This window comes from Zonotrichia albicollis, chromosome 11 (genome assembly GCF_047830755.1).
Source record: "Zonotrichia albicollis isolate bZonAlb1 chromosome 11, bZonAlb1.hap1, whole genome shotgun sequence".
NCBI lineage: Eukaryota > Metazoa > Chordata > Aves > Passeriformes > Passerellidae > Zonotrichia > Zonotrichia albicollis.
In genome coordinates, this window is record NC_133829.1 from 17,212,718 (window position 1) to 17,230,790 (window position 18,073).

The 18,073-nt window shown below is 55.6% G+C and overlaps 2 protein-coding genes across 6 annotated transcripts; both read right to left on the minus strand.

The window, feature by feature from the left end:
* Positions 1-278: 278 nt before the first annotated feature.
* CD276 (CD276 molecule) lies at positions 279-14,278 on the minus strand. 5 transcript variants are annotated; one of them, XR_012582174.1, is made up of 9 exons: positions 14,127-14,187; positions 12,204-12,250; positions 9,426-9,543; positions 8,032-8,382; positions 6,416-6,712; positions 4,227-4,362; positions 3,150-3,191; positions 2,347-2,382; positions 279-1,661 (listed from the first exon to the last, which is right to left on the minus strand). XR_012582174.1 is itself a non-coding variant. In XM_074549620.1 (9 exons), the coding sequence occupies exons 2-9, from the start codon at positions 12,204-12,206 to the stop codon at positions 1,639-1,641; spliced, it is 1,011 nt and encodes a 336-aa protein (XP_074405721.1). In that variant the 5' UTR covers positions 12,207-12,250; positions 14,127-14,183; the 3' UTR covers positions 279-1,638. The 5 variants fall into 5 exon arrangements, 4 of the variants coding, with proteins under 4 accessions (XP_074405721.1, XP_074405723.1, XP_074405724.1 ...); XM_074549620.1 differs by having other exon boundaries at positions 4,227-4,367; positions 14,127-14,183; XM_074549622.1 differs by lacking the exon at positions 12,204-12,250 and having other exon boundaries at positions 4,227-4,367; positions 14,127-14,278.
* Positions 12,264-15,767, minus strand: LOC141730616 (uncharacterized). The gene is made up of 3 exons (XM_074549762.1): positions 15,747-15,767; positions 13,271-14,078; positions 12,264-13,238 (listed from the first exon to the last, which is right to left on the minus strand). Exons 1-3 carry the CDS (start codon positions 15,765-15,767, stop codon positions 12,934-12,936), a joined length of 1,134 nt encoding a protein of 377 aa, XP_074405863.1. The 3' UTR covers positions 12,264-12,933.
* Between the last annotated feature and the right edge of the window lie 2,306 nt (positions 15,768-18,073).

Sequence of the window (18,073 nt, forward strand, 5' to 3'; positions counted from 1 at the left end):
ATACCTGGGAATTCCCACCCCATGGGGAAGGACTGTCCGAGAATTCCCACCCCGTCAGGAAGGATCCTCCAGGAATTCCCACCCCATGGGGAAGGATCCGTTGGGAATTTCCACCCCATCTTGGCAGCGGGATTTAATTTAGGAGCCAGCTCAGGCATCGCTGTGGGATTTTCCTCCTTGTGCTGGGGCTCCAACAGGCCCTGGAAATCTTTTCCTCCGGGAATCCCAACCCTTACACCGTTCCCAGCCAAACCCCGTAGAGGACACGGAGCCAGGAGGGATCGACCAACACGGTCCCAAATTTATTTGTCAAGGCACGAGAAACCCTCCAGATCCCGGATTTTAAGGAAGGATTCAACCCAAGGAGCCCTTGGGGACTTCCCGCGCTCTGGGACAGCAGCACTTGGGGTGTCCCCACGTCCCCAACAGCGCTGGGGGGACCCTGGATGCACCCGGAGCCCCCAGTCCCATGGGAATGATGAGCTGGGGATGTCCCCAGAGGTGTCCCCACAGCAGGACCTCACCCGGCCAGCGGGTGCTCCCTTCCCAAAAACGCCCCGGGATCGTTCCCAGTGGGACAAACCCCACCGGGATCCAGTGGATAAGGCCAGGCTGAGTCCGGAGGGACTTGGAGAGCGGGAAAAGGAGCGTGGGAAGGGGCTCCGGGAGCTCCCCGTGATCCAGCCGCCATTCCCGAGGCTCCGGGCTTGGGAAGGGCAGGAAAGGCGCCCGGGGCAGCACCAGAGCAGGGAAAGGGGAATGTCCCCCTGGGATGGACACGCAGAGGGACACGGGGACACCGGGCAGATCCCCACCTGCCTTTCCCGGGAAGGACGGGAGGCGGGAATGGGAATGGGGTGGGGCAGGCGGCAGCTCCGGGTCCTCCCTGCTGGGGCACCGAGGTGTCACGGCCCGGGGGTGTCACCAGCTTGGAGGTGTCACCACTCCAGGGGTGCCACCAACCAGGGGGTGCCACCACTCCAGGGGTGTCACCGGCCTGGAGGTGTCACTGCTCCAGGGGTGTCACCACCCCGGGGATGTGGCTGTCTGGGGGTTGTCACCAGCTTGGAGGTGTCACTGCCCCAGGGTTGTCACCGCCCCAGGGGTGTCACTGGCCTGGAGGCGTCACCAGCTTGGAGGTGTCACTGCCCCAGGGTTGTCACCAACCCCGGGGTGTCACTGTCCCGGGGGTGTCACCACTCCAGGGGTGTCACCAGCCTGGAGGCGTCACTGCTCCAGGGGTGTCACCGCCCTGGGGATGTGGCTGCCCGGGGGTTGTCACCACCCCAGGGGTGTCACTGCCCCAGGGTTGTCGCCAGCTTGGAGGTGTCACTGCCTCGAGGTGTCACTGCCCAGAGGGGGTGTCACTGACCCAGGGTGTTGCTGTCCTGGAGGTGTCACCGCTCCAGGGGTGTCACCGACCGGGGGGTGTCACCGCCAAGAGGTGCCACTGCCCCGGGGTGTCACCGCTCCAGGGATGTCACCGACACGCGTCGCCGGCCCTGGGGTGTCATTGCCCAGGGGGTGTCACCAGCCTGGAGGTGTCACCATGCCAGCGGTGTCACCACCAAGAGATGCCACTGCCCCGGGGGTGTCGCCTGCTGGCTCGGGGACAGGTGGGCGGGGCCGGGGCTGCCGTCAATCAATCTCCTGCTCCCGACCTGGGCGGGGGAAAGGGAATTGAGGGGGAAAACATGGAACTGCCGGCACGGGGAAGGGAATTGATAAATCAACAGCTTAATGAGCTAATGGATTAATAAATCAGTAGAGTAATGAATTAATGGATTAACTGATGAGTGGATTAATAAATTATTAAATTAATAAATCAACAAACCAATGAATTGTTAAATGAATAAATTGATAAATTGATAAATTAATACATTAAAATTGATAAATTAATACATTAATGGATTATTGGGCCTGCAGCTTGGAAAACTCTGGATGCTTTTCCAGGCTGGGAAAACTCTGGATCCTTTTCCAAAGCTGGGAAAACTCTGCATCTTTTTCATTCTGGGAAAACTCTGGATCCTTTTCCAACCCCAGCAATTCCCATCATCCCAGAAAATCCATGGAAACCCCAAAAAACCCCAAATTCCTTCCAGGGTTGGGTGTGGGGAGGCTTTTCCCCATCCAGAGTGGCCGGCAAAAGGAGGGATGCAGGAGCCACTGGATGCAAGGAAAAACTGGGAAAAAACGGGAAAAACCGGGAAAAGGGGAAACGGAAGACCATTGGGAAAATGAAAATAGGGAGGGGAAAATACCCCTTGAAACCTGAAAATGTTTTCCACGCGGGTTTTAGGGAGAAAACTGGAATTATCCTGGATTTGCCAGAAAAAATCCACTCACCCTCTCTGCTCTCCGTGTTTTCCAGCAGCTGCAGAGCTGGAAAAAGAGAAAAACATCTTGTGGTCAATCCCATCCCATTCCCAAAGGAAACAGCTCCAAAATCCCATTTTTTGGGGGATAAACCCCAAAAGCGACCCCAATTCCCAATTTCCCTGCAGAATTCCCAGGGTTTGGTCCTGTGCCAGTGGATAAAGGGAATCCCCAGGAACATCATGGAGCTGCTGGATGCTGGAAAATTATGGGATTGGGAGGTTTGATTTGGGAATTCTGACATTAAGGAATTGGGAGGTTTTATTAAGGAATTTTGTCATTTTATTAAGGAATGGGGAGGTTTGATTTGGGAATTGGGAGATTTTATTAAGGAATTGAGAGGTTTTACTATGGAATTCTGTCATTTCATTAAGGAATTGGGAGATTTTATTAAGGAATGAGGAGATTTTATTAAGGAATTTGGAGGTTTTATTCAGGAATTGGGAGGTTTTATCAAGAAATTCTGTCATTTTATTAAGGAATTGAGAGGTTTTATTTGGGAATTTGGAGGCTTTATTCAGGAATTTAGAGGTTTTATTAAGGAATGGGGAGGTTTGATTTGGGAATTGGGAGATTTTATTAAGGAGCTGGGAAATTTTATTATGGAATTCTGTCATTTAATTAAGGAATGGGGATGTTTTCTTTGGGAATGGGGAGGTTTATTAAGGAGTAGGGAGGTTTTATTTGGGAATGGGGAGGTTTATCCAGGATTGGGGGTGTCAGAAAATTGGGAATAGGGAAGGGGCCACCCCGAACCAGGATGGGGCACCCACCTGTCTTGGGCTCCTCCCCCTCCTCATCCCGCTCCTCTGGCCCTGGAAAACAACGATCCCGAGGTGGGAACCCCATTCCCGGGATTCTGGGGGTGCCCCTTGGAGCATCCTGGCCTTTTCAGGGCACCGCATTCCCAAAAATCCCAACGGGAAAAGCCCCAGCTCTGAGGGACAGCGGTGGGTTTGGCACAGCTAAAAACCACCTGGAGAGGAATCCCTGGATCCCCCAAAATCTGGGATACCCCAAACTGGGAGGCTCTTCCCTCCCTCCAGCACTCATGAGGACCCCAGGAAATTCCCACCCCCTGCTGGATTTTGTTCCTGGGAGCAAAATCCATGGAAAAATCCCATGGAAAAAGGAAATTCCCAAGAGAAACTGGGAGCAAAATCCATGGAAAAAAGGTAATTCCAAAGGGAAACTGGGAGCAAATCCATGGAAAAAAAAACATGGAAAAAAGGTCATTGCCAAGGGAAACTGGGAGTAAATCCATGAAAAAATCCATGGAAAAAGGTCACTCCCAAGGGAAACTGGGAACAAACCCATTAAAAAATCCATGGAAAAAAGGTAATTCCCAAGAGAAACTGGGAGCAAAATCCATGAAAAAAAAGGCATTCCCAAGGGAAACTGGGAGCAAAATTTATGGGAAAAATCCATGATAAAAAGGTCATTTCCAAGAGAAACTGGGAGCAAATCTATGGAGAAAAGGTCATTCCCAAAAGAAACTGGGAGTGAATCCATGAAAAAACTCATGGAAAAAAGGTCATTCCCAAGAGAAACGGGGAGCAAAATCCATGGAAAAAACCCATGGAAAAAGGCAATTCCCAAGGGAAACTGGAAACAAAATCCATGGAAAAAAGGTCATTCCTGAGGGTGGCAGAGCCATTCTGGGAGCTTTTTTTGGGAACAAATCCCCTTTGGTGCAAACACCACCCCATAAAAATATGGAATACGACCCAAAAATGGGAGAAGGCACCAGAGATGCGCTGGCCATGGGAAAAGGGGACACGTGTGGCAGTGCCACCCCCTGGTGTCCCCCCGGTGCCATCCGTCCCCTTGCGGCCTTTCCCGGGATTCACCTGTGCGCTCCTCATCCTCCCGGCAGCTCTCCCGGATCTTCTGGTGGCACACGAAGGCCAGGACGCCCAGCAGGGCCACCACGCACACGGCCAGGGCCACTGTCACCCACAGGGCCACCGCCGGGAATGCCAGGGGCTGGCCTTGCGGGGAGGGACGGAAAAGGGCCTGGATCAGCACCCGGGAATGCCGGGGTGACCCCACAGCCAGGGTGATCCCGTATCTGGGGTGATCCCATAATTGAGGTGATCCCATACCCAGGGTGATCCCACATCTGGGGTGACACCATACCCAGGGTGATGCCATATCCAGGGTGATCCCACATCCAGGGTGACCCAACTTCCCAGGATGATCCCACATCTGGGGTGACCCCATATCCAGGGTAATCCCACATCTGGAGTGATCCCATATCCAGGGTGATCCCACATTCAGGATGATCCCACATCCAGGGTGATCCCACATCTGGGGTGACACCATACCCAGGGTGATGCCATATCCAGGGTGATCCCACATCCAGGGTGACCCAACTTCCCAGGATGATCCCACATCTGGGGTGACCCCATATCCAGGGTAATCCCACATCTGGAGTGATCCCATATCCAGGGTGATCCCACATCCAGGATGATCCCGCATCCAGGTAACCCCATATCTGGGGTGATCCCACATCCAGAGTGACCCCATATCCAGGGTGATCCCATAATTAGGGTGACCCCGTATCTGGAGTGATCCCATTTCCAGGGTGATCCCATAATTGGGGTGATCCCATACCCAGGGTGATCCCACATCCAGAGTAATCCCACATCCAGGGTGACCCCATATCCAGGGTGACCCCACATCCAGGGTGACCTCATATCCAGGGTGATCCCACATCCAGGGTGATCCCACATCCAGGGTGATCCCATACCCAGGGTGATCCCACATCCAGAGTAATCCCATATCCAGGGTGATCCCACATCCAGGGTGACCGCATATCTGGGGTGACCCCACATCCAGGGTGATCCAGGGTGACCCCACATTAAGGACGATCCCATATCCAGGATGGTTCAATATCCAGGGTGACCCCACATCTGGAGTGGTCCAACACTCAAAATCCAGGATGACCCAACTTTGAGGGTGATCCCACATCCAGGATGACCCCATACCCTGTGCCCCACCCATGTGGGCATCCAGGCTGGACCACAACCCAGCCCCAGGAGCTGCTTCCTGGGGGCATGGAATGTCCCCATGGAAGACTTAAATGTCACCTGCTGCCACCCCCTGCCATGGCAGTGCCACCTCCCACTGTCCCAGGCTCCTCCAAGCCCTGTCCCACCTGGCCTGGGATGGGGACAGGAATCCAAGGACAGCCACAGCACTCTGGGAATGCCAGCCCAGCCAGGAATCCCTTCCCAACACCCACGCTCTGGGTGGCTTTGGGTGCCAGTGCCACCTCCCCCAGCCCTCCTGGGTGCCACCATTGTCACCTTCCCCAGCTCCTCCTGGGTGGCTTTGGGTGACAGTGTCACCACGGCCACCTCCCCCAATGTCTCCCAGGTGGCTTTGGGTGCCAGTGCCACTCCTCCAGCAGCTCTGGCTGCCAGTGCCACCTCCCCAGCCCCTCCTGGATGGCTCTGGGTGGCAGTGCCACCATGGTCACCTCTCCCAGCCCCTCCTGGCTGTGTCTGTGTGCCAGTGCCACCTCCCCCAGCTCTCCTAGCTTGCTTTGGGTGTCAGTGCCACCACGGTCACCTCCCCCAGCCCTCCTGGCAGGCTCTGTGTGCCACTGCCACCTCTCCCAGACTTCCTGGCTGTCTCTGTGTGCCACTGCCACCTCCCCAGCCCTCGTGGCAGTCTCTGTGTGCCACTGTCCCCTCCCCAGCCCTCGTGGCTGTCTCTGTGTGGCAGTGTCCCCTCCCAGCCCCTCCTGGCTGTCTCTGTGTGCCAATGCCCCCTCCCCAGCCCCTGCTGGCTGTCTCTGTGTGGCAGTGTCCCCTCCCCAGTCCTCCTGGCTGTCTCTGTGTGCCAATGTCCCCTCCCCAGCCCTCGTGGCAGTCTCTGTGTGCCAATGTCCCCTCCCCAGCCCTCCTGGCTGTCTCTGTGTGCCAATGTCCCCTCCCCAGCCCTCCTGGCTGTCTCTGTGTGCCAATGTCCCCTCCCCAGCCCCTCCTGGCTGTCTCTGTGTGGCAGTGTCCCCTCCCCAGCCCTGGCTCACCCGTGATGGTGACCGAGGCGTGGCCGTGCTGGCGCAGCGCGGCGTTGAGCACCAGGCACGAGTAGGTGACGTTGGGCTCCACCAGCACGCGCAGGACGCTGCGCACCTCGAAGAGCCCCTCCTCGTTGGCCACCTGCCACGTGGTGACGTTGGCGGTCAGGTTGGCACCCCGGCTGTCCTGCCACAGCACGCTGGCCTCGGGGTAGCCGCGGGACGCGTGGCACGTCACCTCGGCCACGTCGCCCGGCTTCAGGTCCTTGCTGGGCTCCAGGTGCACGCTGGGCTTGGAGTAGGGAGCTGTGGGGACAGCGGGGACAGCAGTGAGGATTGGGAGCAGGAGCGGGGCCAGCTAGGATTGGGATGGGATCTTGCAGCTGCCAGGATTGGGATCATCCAGTGCCAAGCCCATCCTCGGCTGAGGGTCACCACCAGTTGAGGTGGCCCCACAGCCAGGAGCCTCAGCAGGGCATGGATTGCACTGCCCAGGGAACATTTTGGGGAGGTGCTGCAGGGGACAAGGAGGGACCAAAATAGGGATTGGGATGGGGAGCTGGACCAGCCAGGATTGGGATCTTGCAGCTGCCAGGATTGGGATCATCCAGTGCCAAGCCCATCTTCGGCTGAGGGTCAGCATCAGCTGAAGTGGTCCCACAGCCAGGAGCCTCAGCAGGGCATGGATTGCACTGCCCAGGGAACATTTTGGGGAAAAGGGGGGGACTGATGTGAGGATTGGGATGGGGAGCTTGGCCAGCCAGGACTGGGACAAGCTCTTCCAGCTGCTAAACCCATCCTCAGCTGAGGGTCACTGCTGGTCCCTTAGCTGAGAGTCTCAACAGGGCATGGATCACGCTGCCCAGGGAATATTTTGGGGACAAGAGGGGACCCAAGTGAGGATTGAGATGGGGAGCTGGGCCAGCCCTGAGATGAAGCTAAACCCATCCTCAGCTGAGGGTCACTCCTGGCCAAGGTGGTCCCTCAGCCATGAGCCTCAGCAGGGCAAGGATTGCACTGCCCAGGGAACATTTTGGGGAGGTGCTGCAGGGGACAAGGAGGGACCAGAATAGGGATTGGGATGGGGAGCTGGACCAGCCAGGATTGGGATCTTGCAGCTGCCAGGATTGGGATCTTCCAGTGCCAAACCCATCCTCGGCTGAGGGTCACCATCAGCTGAAGTGGTCCCACAGCCAGGAGCCTCAGCAGGGCAAGGATTGCACTGGCCAGGGAATATTCTGGGGATAAGAGGGGGACTGATGTGAGGATTGGGATGGGGAGCTGGGCCAGCCAGGATTGGAACAAGCTCTTCCAGCTGCCAAACCCATCCTCAGCTGAGGGTCACTGCTGGCCAAAATGGCCCCTCAGCCATGAGCCTCAGCAGGGCAAGGATTGCACTGTCCAGGGAACATTTTGGGGATAAGGGGGGACTGGAGTGAGGATTGGGATGGGGAGCTGGGCCAGCCAGGATTGGGACAAGCTCTTCCAGCTGCCAAACCCATCCTCAGCTAAGGGACAGCTGAGGAGGTCCCACAGCCAGGAGCTTCAGCAGGACACGGATTGCACTGCCCAGGGAACATTTTGGGGCAGCAGAGCCACCACTCCCCAGCTCCAGCGTCCCTCACCTGCCACCTGCAGCGCCACGGCGGCGCTGTCGTAGTCGCGCACGCGCACGAAGCAGGTGAAGCTGCCCTCGTCGGCGATGCGCACGCGGCGCAGCAGCAGCGACACGTTGCCCCGCTGCAGCTGGTCGTAGAAGAGCGCCGTGCGGTTGGCGTAGCCCTGGCCCTGGTCCTGCAGGCGGTCCTGGCCCCCGGAGAACTCGTGCACCAGGCGCTTGGTGTCCGTCAGCTGCCAGATGAGGCTGAGCTGGGCCACGCTGAAGTTGGCCTCGGGAGAGAAGGAGCACAGCAGGGTGGCGTCCTGGCCAAACAGGGCCACCACGGGCTCCTCCGGCACCTGGATCTCCATGGCGCCTGCGGGAGGGGATGGGGACACGCTGTGACAGCTGCAGGAGAACCTCCTGGGTTCTGCTCCTGGGTGGGGTCTGAGAAAATTGAGGGATGCCCATGGGAGGGACACGTGGGCAGGTGGTATCTCAGGACTGTCCCCAGCTATGCCACCCTGATGGAAGGGGGACAGTTCCATATCCAGCACCAAACTGGGGCACCTTCGGCTGCCAGGAGCACCCAAACATGGATAACACCCAAGCAAGTCCATGGGAGGGACACGTGGGCAGGTGGCATCTCAGGGCTGTCCCCAGCCATGCCACCCTGATGGAAGGGGGACAATCCCACATCTAGCACCAAACTGGAGCACCTTCAGTTGCCAGGAGCAGCCATGGGCACCCAAACCTGCTCAAGGGCACAGAGCCCAGATTGTCCCCACGGGGACAGGATGGCTGGTGGCAGTGGTGGGGACACGGTCCCCAGGGGGAGCCAGCCCTGGCCAGGCTGGCAGCGCTAGGTGGCACCAGTGCTCCAGCACGGTGCCAGCTGGGGTGGCACAGCACGATTCCAGCTCATCCCAGTGCCATGGCACGATTCCAGCTCATTCCAGTGCCATGGCACGATTCCAGCTCATCCCAGTGCCCTGGAATGATTCCAGCCCCATCCCAGTGCCTGGCACAATTCCAGTGCCATCCCAGTGCCACAGAATTATTTCAGCCCCATCCCAGTGCCCTGGTACGATTCCAGCCCCATCCCAGTGCCATGGCACAATTCCAGCCCCATCCCAGTAACAAGGGAAGGGATAACAATGAACACCAGGAGCCAGCCTGGCTGGAACTGCGGTGGCACTGCCAGCTGCTCTCCTGGGAATGGGGATCCACCAGGATTGAGTGACCCCGTGTTGGAAGGAGCTGTCCCCTGCCAGGAGGTGCCACCTGAGGCTGTCACCCCACGGAGCACCAATCCAGGAGAAACACCCAGTGGGAGATGCCAGCTCAGGGCACGGCTCTGTCGGGACTGGGTGGCACTGGGGACATCTCTTGTGAGGTGGTGCCACCAGCCCCACTCACCTGCCAGGCCTAGTGCCAGGATGAGCAGCGGGAAGGGCATCCTTGGCACGGGAAAAGCCGGGATGAGGGAGCAGGAGCGGGAATCCTGGTGGGGAGGAGCCTCTCTGGGAACCCGGAGCTGAGGGAAAACACAAGGAAAGGTTGGGATGGTGCTGGGATGGAGGGACAGAGTGAGGGAAGGGAACAGGCTGGGGATCCCACAGCATTCCCAGGGATCCCATGGCATTCCCAGGGATCCCACACCAGCTATTCCCAGGGATCCCAAGGCATTCCCAGGGATCTCACGGCATTCCCAGAGATCTCATGGCATTCCCAAGGATTCCACACCAGCTATTCCGAGGGATCCCACACCAACCATTCCCATGGATCCCACTGCAGCCACTCCCAGGGATCCCAGGGCAGTCATTCCTGGGAATCCCACTGCAGCCATTCCCAGGGATCCTGGGGATCCCACACCAGCCATTCCTGGGGAGCACCACCCCATCAGACACCACAGGAAGAGGTTCAGCTCCAGCCTGGCATGGCCAGAGGGACTGCTGCATTCCCAGCACCAATGGAGCTGGGGAGTTGGCAGCAGCAGCTGTGCCCCAGGGAAGCCACGTGAGCCCCTTCCCTTCCCTTCCCTTCCCTTCCCTTCCCTTCCCTTCCCTTCCCTTCCCTTCCCTTCCCTTCCCTTCCCTTCCCTTCCCTTCCCTTCCCTTCCCTTCCCTTCCCTTCCCTTCCCTTCCCTTCCCTTCCCTTCCCTTCCCTTCCCTTCCCTTCCCTTCCCTTCCCTTCCCTTCCCTTCCCTTCCCGCCCGCTCCAGTCCCGTGCTCCAAGCGGAGCTCCCAGGGGCCGGGATTTCGCTCCAAGCCCAGCGGGAGCAGCTCCAAGGGACGGGGCTGCAGATTCCCGGCAGCTCCGGGGCAGCGAGGCTCAGCCCTGCCCGCAGGGAGGCAGGAAAGCTCCGGGAAGCGTGCCAGGAGCAGGGGAAGGTGAGGGCAGAGCGCCCGGCCCCGCTGGATTCCCGAGGCGCCGCAGCGTGACCCGCGCTGCTCCCGCCGCAGGAACCAGCTCCGGGCAGCGGCGCCACTGTATCCCCTCCCTGTCACCTCGTAACCTCCCTGTGTCCCACTGTGTCCCCTCCCGGTCCCCTCCCTGTGACCCACTGTGTCCCCTCCCTGTCACCTCCCCGGGCCATCCCCGGGTCCTACTGTGTCCCCTCCCTGTCACCTCCCTGTGTCCCACTGTGTCCCCTCCCTGTCACCTCCCCGGGCCATCCCTGGGTCCTACTGTGTCCCCTCCCTGTCACCTCCCTGTGTCCCACTGTGTCCCCTCCCTGTCACCTCGTAACCTCCCTGTGTCCCACTGTGTCCCCTCCCGGTCCCCTCCCTGTGTCCCACTGTGTCCCCTCCCTGTCAACTCCCTGTGTCCCACTGTGTCCCCTCCCTGTCACCTCTCCGGGCCATCCCTGGGTCCTACTGTGTCCCCTCCCTGTCACCTCCCTGTGTCCCACTGTGTCCCCTCCCTGAGCCATCCCTGTGTCCTACTGTGTCCCCTCCCTGTGTCCCACTGTGTCCCCTCCCTGTCACCTCCCCGGGCCATCCCTGGGTCCCACTGTGTCCCCTCCCTGTTCCCTCCCTGAGCCATCCTGGGTCCCACTGTGTCCCCTCCCTGGGCCATGCCAACCCATCCCAGGGTCCTGCTGGGACCTGTGCCTGTGGGGTCTCAGCACTGTCACATCTGTAGGGTCACAGCACTGTCCCTTCCCTGTCCCATCCCATCCCACGGTCCCTCTGTATCCTGTCCCTGTGCCAGCAAATCCCAGCGTACCGATATGTCCTGTCCCTGTCCCCTCCCTGTGCCATCCCATCCCAGCGTCCCACTGTGTCCTGTCCCTGTCCCATCCCATCCCAGGGTCCCACTCTATCTCCTCTCTGTCCCATCACATCCCAGGGTCCCGCTGTGTCCCCTCCCTGTCCCCTCTCTGTCCCATCCCATCCCAGGGTCCTGTTCTGTCCCCTTTGTGTCCCCTCCCTGTCCCAGCCCATGCCAGAGTCCCTGCCCAGAGCCCCTGGCACTGTCACCGCCACCCCTGTGGCTCCCACGGGGAAACTGAGGCACGAGGGGAAACTGAGGCACAAAGAGGGAAAAAGGTCCAGGGAATGGGGGAAACCGGGGCACAGGGAATGGGGGAAACTGAGGCACAGGGAATGGGGAAACTGAGGCGCAAAGAGGAAACTGAGGTATGGGGGAAACTGAGGTATAGAGGGAAACTGAGGCACAGGGAATGGGGAAACTGAGGCCCATTTCTTCCCCAAGAGCCCTAAGAATGCTTCCCCTCTCCTTCCCTCCTGAGTATGGGGCAAAACGACCAATCCAGGATTTTTCCCACCCCCTGTCCCGAACTTTTCCCAACCAAACCCATCCCAGGCAGCCGGGAAGGAGGGAAAGGGCGATGGGGGAAGAGGGAAACCCTGACTCATCCCCCTTGGAACCCTCCCCTTTTCCTGGGCACATGGAACAAATCCTCTCTTCCCTACAGTGACCCTACAGTTCCTGCCACAGTGTCACAGGAAGGTGACCGCTGTGTCCCCAACCCTCCTGCTGCCAGCACCGTGCCGTGACTCAGTTTCCCCAAGACCTCAAGCGGGGATAGAAGGAATCCCACAAAAACTTCCCTCCAGAAAGCCGAGGAATAATTAAATCCCCCAGAACCACACCTCACCCGTTCCCTGTTTTTTTATAATCCCAAATTATCCCCCGGGGTCCAGGGAGAAGTCCTGGCCTCCCACTGACCATTTGCAAGCCCCGAGGAAGCTGTTAACCCTTTCAGTGCTTCAATCCTGCCCCGAGAGAAAGGAACAAGATGTTAAAGAACAACATGAAGACATCGAAATGGATGAAAAAGAAATCCCAAATGGGAGGGATGAGGAGGTGCCTTAATTCTAGGATTAAAATCCTCTTGTAAGCTATGGAGAAAATACCCTTTTTCCCTATAACACATGAAACAATGGGGAGAGGAAGGGTTCAAATTAATATTGAGCAAAGGCCTCCATAATAAAGTAAGCAGAAGTTTAAACAGAGAAAAAGAAAAGAGTGATGAGACCCTGTGGCCCCAGGAAGGAAAAGAAAAAAATCTCTGTTCCCAGACATTAAGATAATTTTAAAGGTAGATAATGAGAACTTTTACCTTTAAGTATCTTTAAAACAATACCCCATAAGTGAGCACAACCCATAAACAAGCTGTGGGAAGGCTTGTAGGAAATAAGAGGGGCTTCAGGATAACAAATAATAAATTTCAGACAATAAATTTCCCTGGGCAGTTGCTATTTGTAAAAGAACCACGAGAGAACTCACAAAAAAGTCTCCATAACATCAACAAGGAAGACTTCTCTCCTTAAGTGAACTAAAGAAAGATCATTTCAGAAGCAGAAAACTAAATAAAAATGTAATTTTTGGGGTGCCTGGCTCAGCCCCCTCTGTCCCTCTCCTCGAGCCAAAAGCCAGGCTCTGCCCAGGACTATTTTTAGGTCCTGCTCAAGCTGTGGGCGTGCAGCAGCAATGCCTCACGTGGGGCTGTGGGGATGGGGTGTGGAAAGAGGGGACACAGCCCCCAAATCCCATCGGGGCTTTGGGGTGGGGTGTTGGGGGCTAGGAAGGGACGAGGATTCAGGGTGACACCTGGCAGGAGGAAGGGATGAGGATTTGGGGTGATACTGGGAGGAGGAAGGGATTTGGGGTGCAATACTGGGAAGGAGGAAGAGATGAGGATCTGGGGTGCAATACACGACAGAAGGAAGGGACACAGATTTGGGGCGCGATACTGGGAAGGCAGAAGGGATTTGGGGTGCAATATTGGGAAGGCAGAAGGGATTTGGGGTGATACTGGGAAGGAGGAAGGGATGAAGAGTTGGGGTGCAATACTGGAAGGAGGAAGGGATAAAGATTTGAGGTGCAATATGTGACAGAAGGAAGGGACAAAGATTTGGGTGCAATACTGGGAAGGAGGAAGGGACAAGGATTTGGGGTGCAATAGTTGGCAGAAGGAAAGGACAAGGATTTGGGGTGCAATACTGGGAAAGAGGAAAGGACAAGGATTTGGGGTGCAATAGTTGACAGAACGAAGGGACACGGATTTGGGGCGATCCTTGCCGGGAGGAAGGGATTGGAACTCGGGGTGATCCTTGCCGGGAGGAAGGGATTGGAACTCGGGGTGATCCTTGCCGGGAGGAAGGGATTGGAACTCGGGGTGATCCTAGCCGGGAGGAAGGGATTGCGACTCGGGATGCCCCGGTGGGCCGGAGCGAGGCTGGGCGGGCTCTCCCTTGTCTCGGCGGGGGAAAAGGGGAACGAGCGCTTCCTCCCGGCACCGCCTTCAGCCCCGCATACCCAAGAGGGCGCTTCCAGTGGGATTCCCGAGCATCCCGGGGTGCCACCCACCCCTGCCTGCACCCCAGGGACTGGGGAGGACCCCGCAGCCCCCCAACCCCCGTGGGGCTCTCTGAATCCCCCGGGGGAGCCCCATTCATTCCTCCCTCCCTCCTTCTCTCCCTCCTTCCCTCCCTCCTTTCTCCCCCGTCCGCCCGGAACCCCGCCCGGAGCCGAGCGCGGCCCGCGGGACGGACACGGAGCAGGGCGGCTCCGCGGCTCCCCCGGGCTGGGCCGGGCCCGCTGCGGCCGCCCCGCGCCCCCCGAGCCCCCCGGAGCCCCCGCACTCACCGGGGCCGCGGCGGAGGCAGCGCGGGCGGCGGGCGGCGGCCCCGGCACGATTGGCTACGAGCGCTTCCTGCCGGGAACGGGCGGGAGGAGCCTGGAGAGGGACACCGAGCCAGGGGATTGGGAGCCGGAATGGGGATTGGGGAGCCGGGAATGGGACACGGAGCCAGCGACTGGGGAGCCGGGAATGGGACACCGAGCCAGGGGATTGGGGAGCCGGGAATGGGACACGGAGCCAGGGATTGGGGAGCCGGGAATGGGACACGGAGCCAGGGGATTGTGAGCCGGAATGGGGATTGGGGAGCCGGGAGCGGGACACGGAGCCAGGGGATTGGGGAACCGGGAATGGGGACTGGGGAGCCTGGAGAGGGACACGGGGCCAGGGGATTGGGGAGCCGGGAATGGGACAGGGAGCCAGGGATTGGGGAGTCTGGAGCGGAACACGGAGCCAGGGGATTGGGGAGCCGGGAATGGGACACGGAGCCAGGGATTGGGGAGCCGGGAGTGGGACATGGAGCCAGGGATTGGGGAGCTGGGAACGGGACACGGAGCCAGGGATTGGGGAGCTAGGAACGGGACATGGAACTAGGGGACTGGGGAGCCGGAATGGGGACTGGGGAGCCGGGAATGGCACATGGAGCCAGGGGATTGGGGAGCCTGGAGCGGGACACGGAGCCAGGGGATTGGGGAGCTGGAATGGGGACTGGGGAGCCTGGAGAGGGACAGGGAACAAGGGAACTGGGGAGCTGGGAATGGGGATTGGGGAGCTGGGAATGGGAGAGGGAGCCGGGAATGGGGACTTGGGAGCCTGGAGAGGGACAGGGAACAAGGGGACTGGGGAGCCTGGAGAGGGACACGGAGCCAGGGGACTGGGGAGCTGGAATGGGGATTGGGGAGTCAGAAATAGGAGAGGGAGCCAGGGAATTGGGGAGCCTGGAATGGGGACGGGAGCTTGGAGAGGGACAGGGAACGAGGGGATTGGGGAGCTGGGAATGGGGATTGGGGAGCCTGGAGCAGGACACCGAGCCAGGGGATTGGGGACTCTGGGGAATTGGGGAGCCGGGAATGGGGACTGGAGAGCAAGGAATGGGACAGGGAGAGAGGGGATTGGGAAGCCTGGAGAGGGAGCGAGGGGACTGGGGAGTCTGGAATGGGACAGGGAGCCAGGGGACTGGGGAGCAGGGAATGGGGATTGGGGAGCCTGGAGCAGGACATGGAGTGAGGGGATTGGTGAGCCTGGAGTGGGGATTGGGGAACCTGGAGCAGGACATGGAGCCAGGGGACTGGGGAGCCGGAATGGGGACTGGGGAGCCTGCGGAACTGGGGAATGGGGAGCTTAGAGCCAAGCATTGGGGAGCCTGGAGAGGAGGATTGGGGAGTGCTGAGCAGGGAGATTGGGGAGCAGGGAGCTGGGGATTGGGGTGCCTGGGATTTTGAGATCTCAAAGTCAGGATGAGGTGCATGGAACCAGGGATTTTGGAGATTTCAGATTCAGGATTTTGGAAATCTCAAAGTCAGGATGAGATGCATGGAACCAGGGATTTTGGAGATCTGAAACTTGGGGTGAGATACACGGAACCGGGGATTTTGGAGATCTCAGATTCTGGATGAGGTGCAGGGAACCAGGGATTTTGGAGATGTCATATTTGGGATGAGATACACAGAACCGGGGATTTTGGAGATCTCAAATTCGGGATTTTGGAGACCCCAGATTCATGATGAAGTGCATGGAATGAGGGATTTTGGAGATCTCAGATTCAGGATGAGATACAAGGAACCAAAGATTTTTGAGATCTCAAAGTCAGGAATTTGGAGATCTCAGACTCAGGATGAGGTGCAGGGAACTGGGGATTTTGGAGATCTCAAATTCGGGATTTTGGAGATCTCAGGTTTGGGATGAGGTGCACAGAACCAGGGATTTTTGGGAACCTCAGATTTGGGATGAGATACACGGAACCGGGGATTTTGGAGATCTCAGATTCAGGATTTTGGAAATCTCAAAGTCAGGATTGTAGGATGAGGTGCACAGAACCAGGGGATTCTGGAGATCTGAAATTCAGGATGAGGTGCAGGGAACTAGGGATTTTGGAGATCTCAAATCTGGAGATCTGGCTGCTTCCCAGGGAAATCCTGGTTAATGATTTCCCCATTCTGTGCCGGGCAGAAAGCGCTGCTGGGTTCACGGGGTGTCACAGTTTGACACGGGAGGAATTTAGGGAATTAACCTAAATTAACATCAAATTAGAGGTTAATTTAAGGGTAAAAATCTCAAAAAAAAATCTCAAATTTTTCTCAAAAATTTCAAATCTCAAATTAGAAAAATCTCAAATTTTCAAATTCAATCTTAAATTTTAAAAATCAAATTTTTTTTTTTGATTTTTCAAATCAAATCAAATCTCAACTTAGCGAACCAAAACCACTATGCAGGGGGAACCCCAACATTTTGGAGGCACTGGAAGGGGACCCCCAAAATGAGGGTGGTTTGGGCCTTTCCTGGCTGCAGGGCACAGGAAGCTCCTCACCCTTTTGATTACAGGGAAAAGCTGCAACACCCAGAGCTGCAGAGCTGAAAATGGAAAGGTGAGAGTTAAAATAACCCCAGACCTGCTATATTTAAACCATTCCATGTTTGGTTTTGGTTTGGTTTTTTTTTTTTTTTTTTTATCCCTGGCAGGCAAGGGAGGAGTTTGCACATATGTAAACTTTGAGATAAGAAATGTTGATTTAGAAATGTTATGGAATAGGATGGATATTGTTGAGAGAGAAAAAATGTTTTAAAGGATAGTTTTTAAAATAAGATTAGATTATTTTAAGATTATTTTTGCCTATATTTAACACCTATTCCCTATATTTTTACCTAGAGAAATGGAATTATGAAAGATGTAGTAGGATTTATGAGGGCTTGTTTTAGATGATTGGATTTAAGGTATTTATAGTATGGTGTGGTAAAAAGTTGATTGTTTAAGAAATATTTATAATGTTTTGTAATTAGGAAGTAGTTGGGTTTTGATTGTGATGCTGTGAATTATAACATCTGTAGTTTTTTACTTTTTTTTTATGAGATTGAAAATGTAATAAACGTTTTTAAAACAGAGGGATGGAACACAGAGAATTCCATCCCAGGGTCTCCCCACCCTCCCAATATCCCATCCATCACTGTGTGCTGTCACTGAAGGGTGAGACATAAAAATGTGTAAAACTCAATTTTACACCATTCTATCAGAAACCAGCCTATTTCCTGGTTAAAATACCCTATAAATGGTTCTCAGCCTATTAGCTTTCCACACAATGCTGCTAATGCTCCTAACACCAATCACCTCCATTTTTACCTGGATTTTATCTATATTTTTACCTGTATTTTTACCTGGATTTAACACCAATCACCTCTGGTTTTGCCTATATTTCAGCTATATTTTTAACTATATCTAACACAAATCACCTATATTTAACACCAGACACCTGCATTTTACCTATATTTAACACCCATCATCTGTATTTTCACCTCTATTTTTACCTGTATTTTACCTGTATTTAACACCAATCACCTATATTTTAACCTATAATTAACAAAATCACCTCTATTTTTACCTCTATTTTATCTATATTTTACCTGTATTTTATCTATACTTAACACAAATCACCTATATTTGACCTATATTTTTAGCTATATTTAAGATCAATCACCTATAGTTTCTACCTGTATTTTACCTATTTTTGACACAATCACCTATATTTTCCCCATATTTTAACCTATATTTAACACAATCACCTCTATTTTTACCTCTATTTTTACTTATATTTTTACCTATATTTAACACAAATCATCTATATTTTACCTATATTTTTACCTATACTTAATACCTATCACCTATATTTTTACCTATATTTAACATATTATTATTATTATTTATTATTTATTATTACCTATCTTTAACACAATTACCTATATT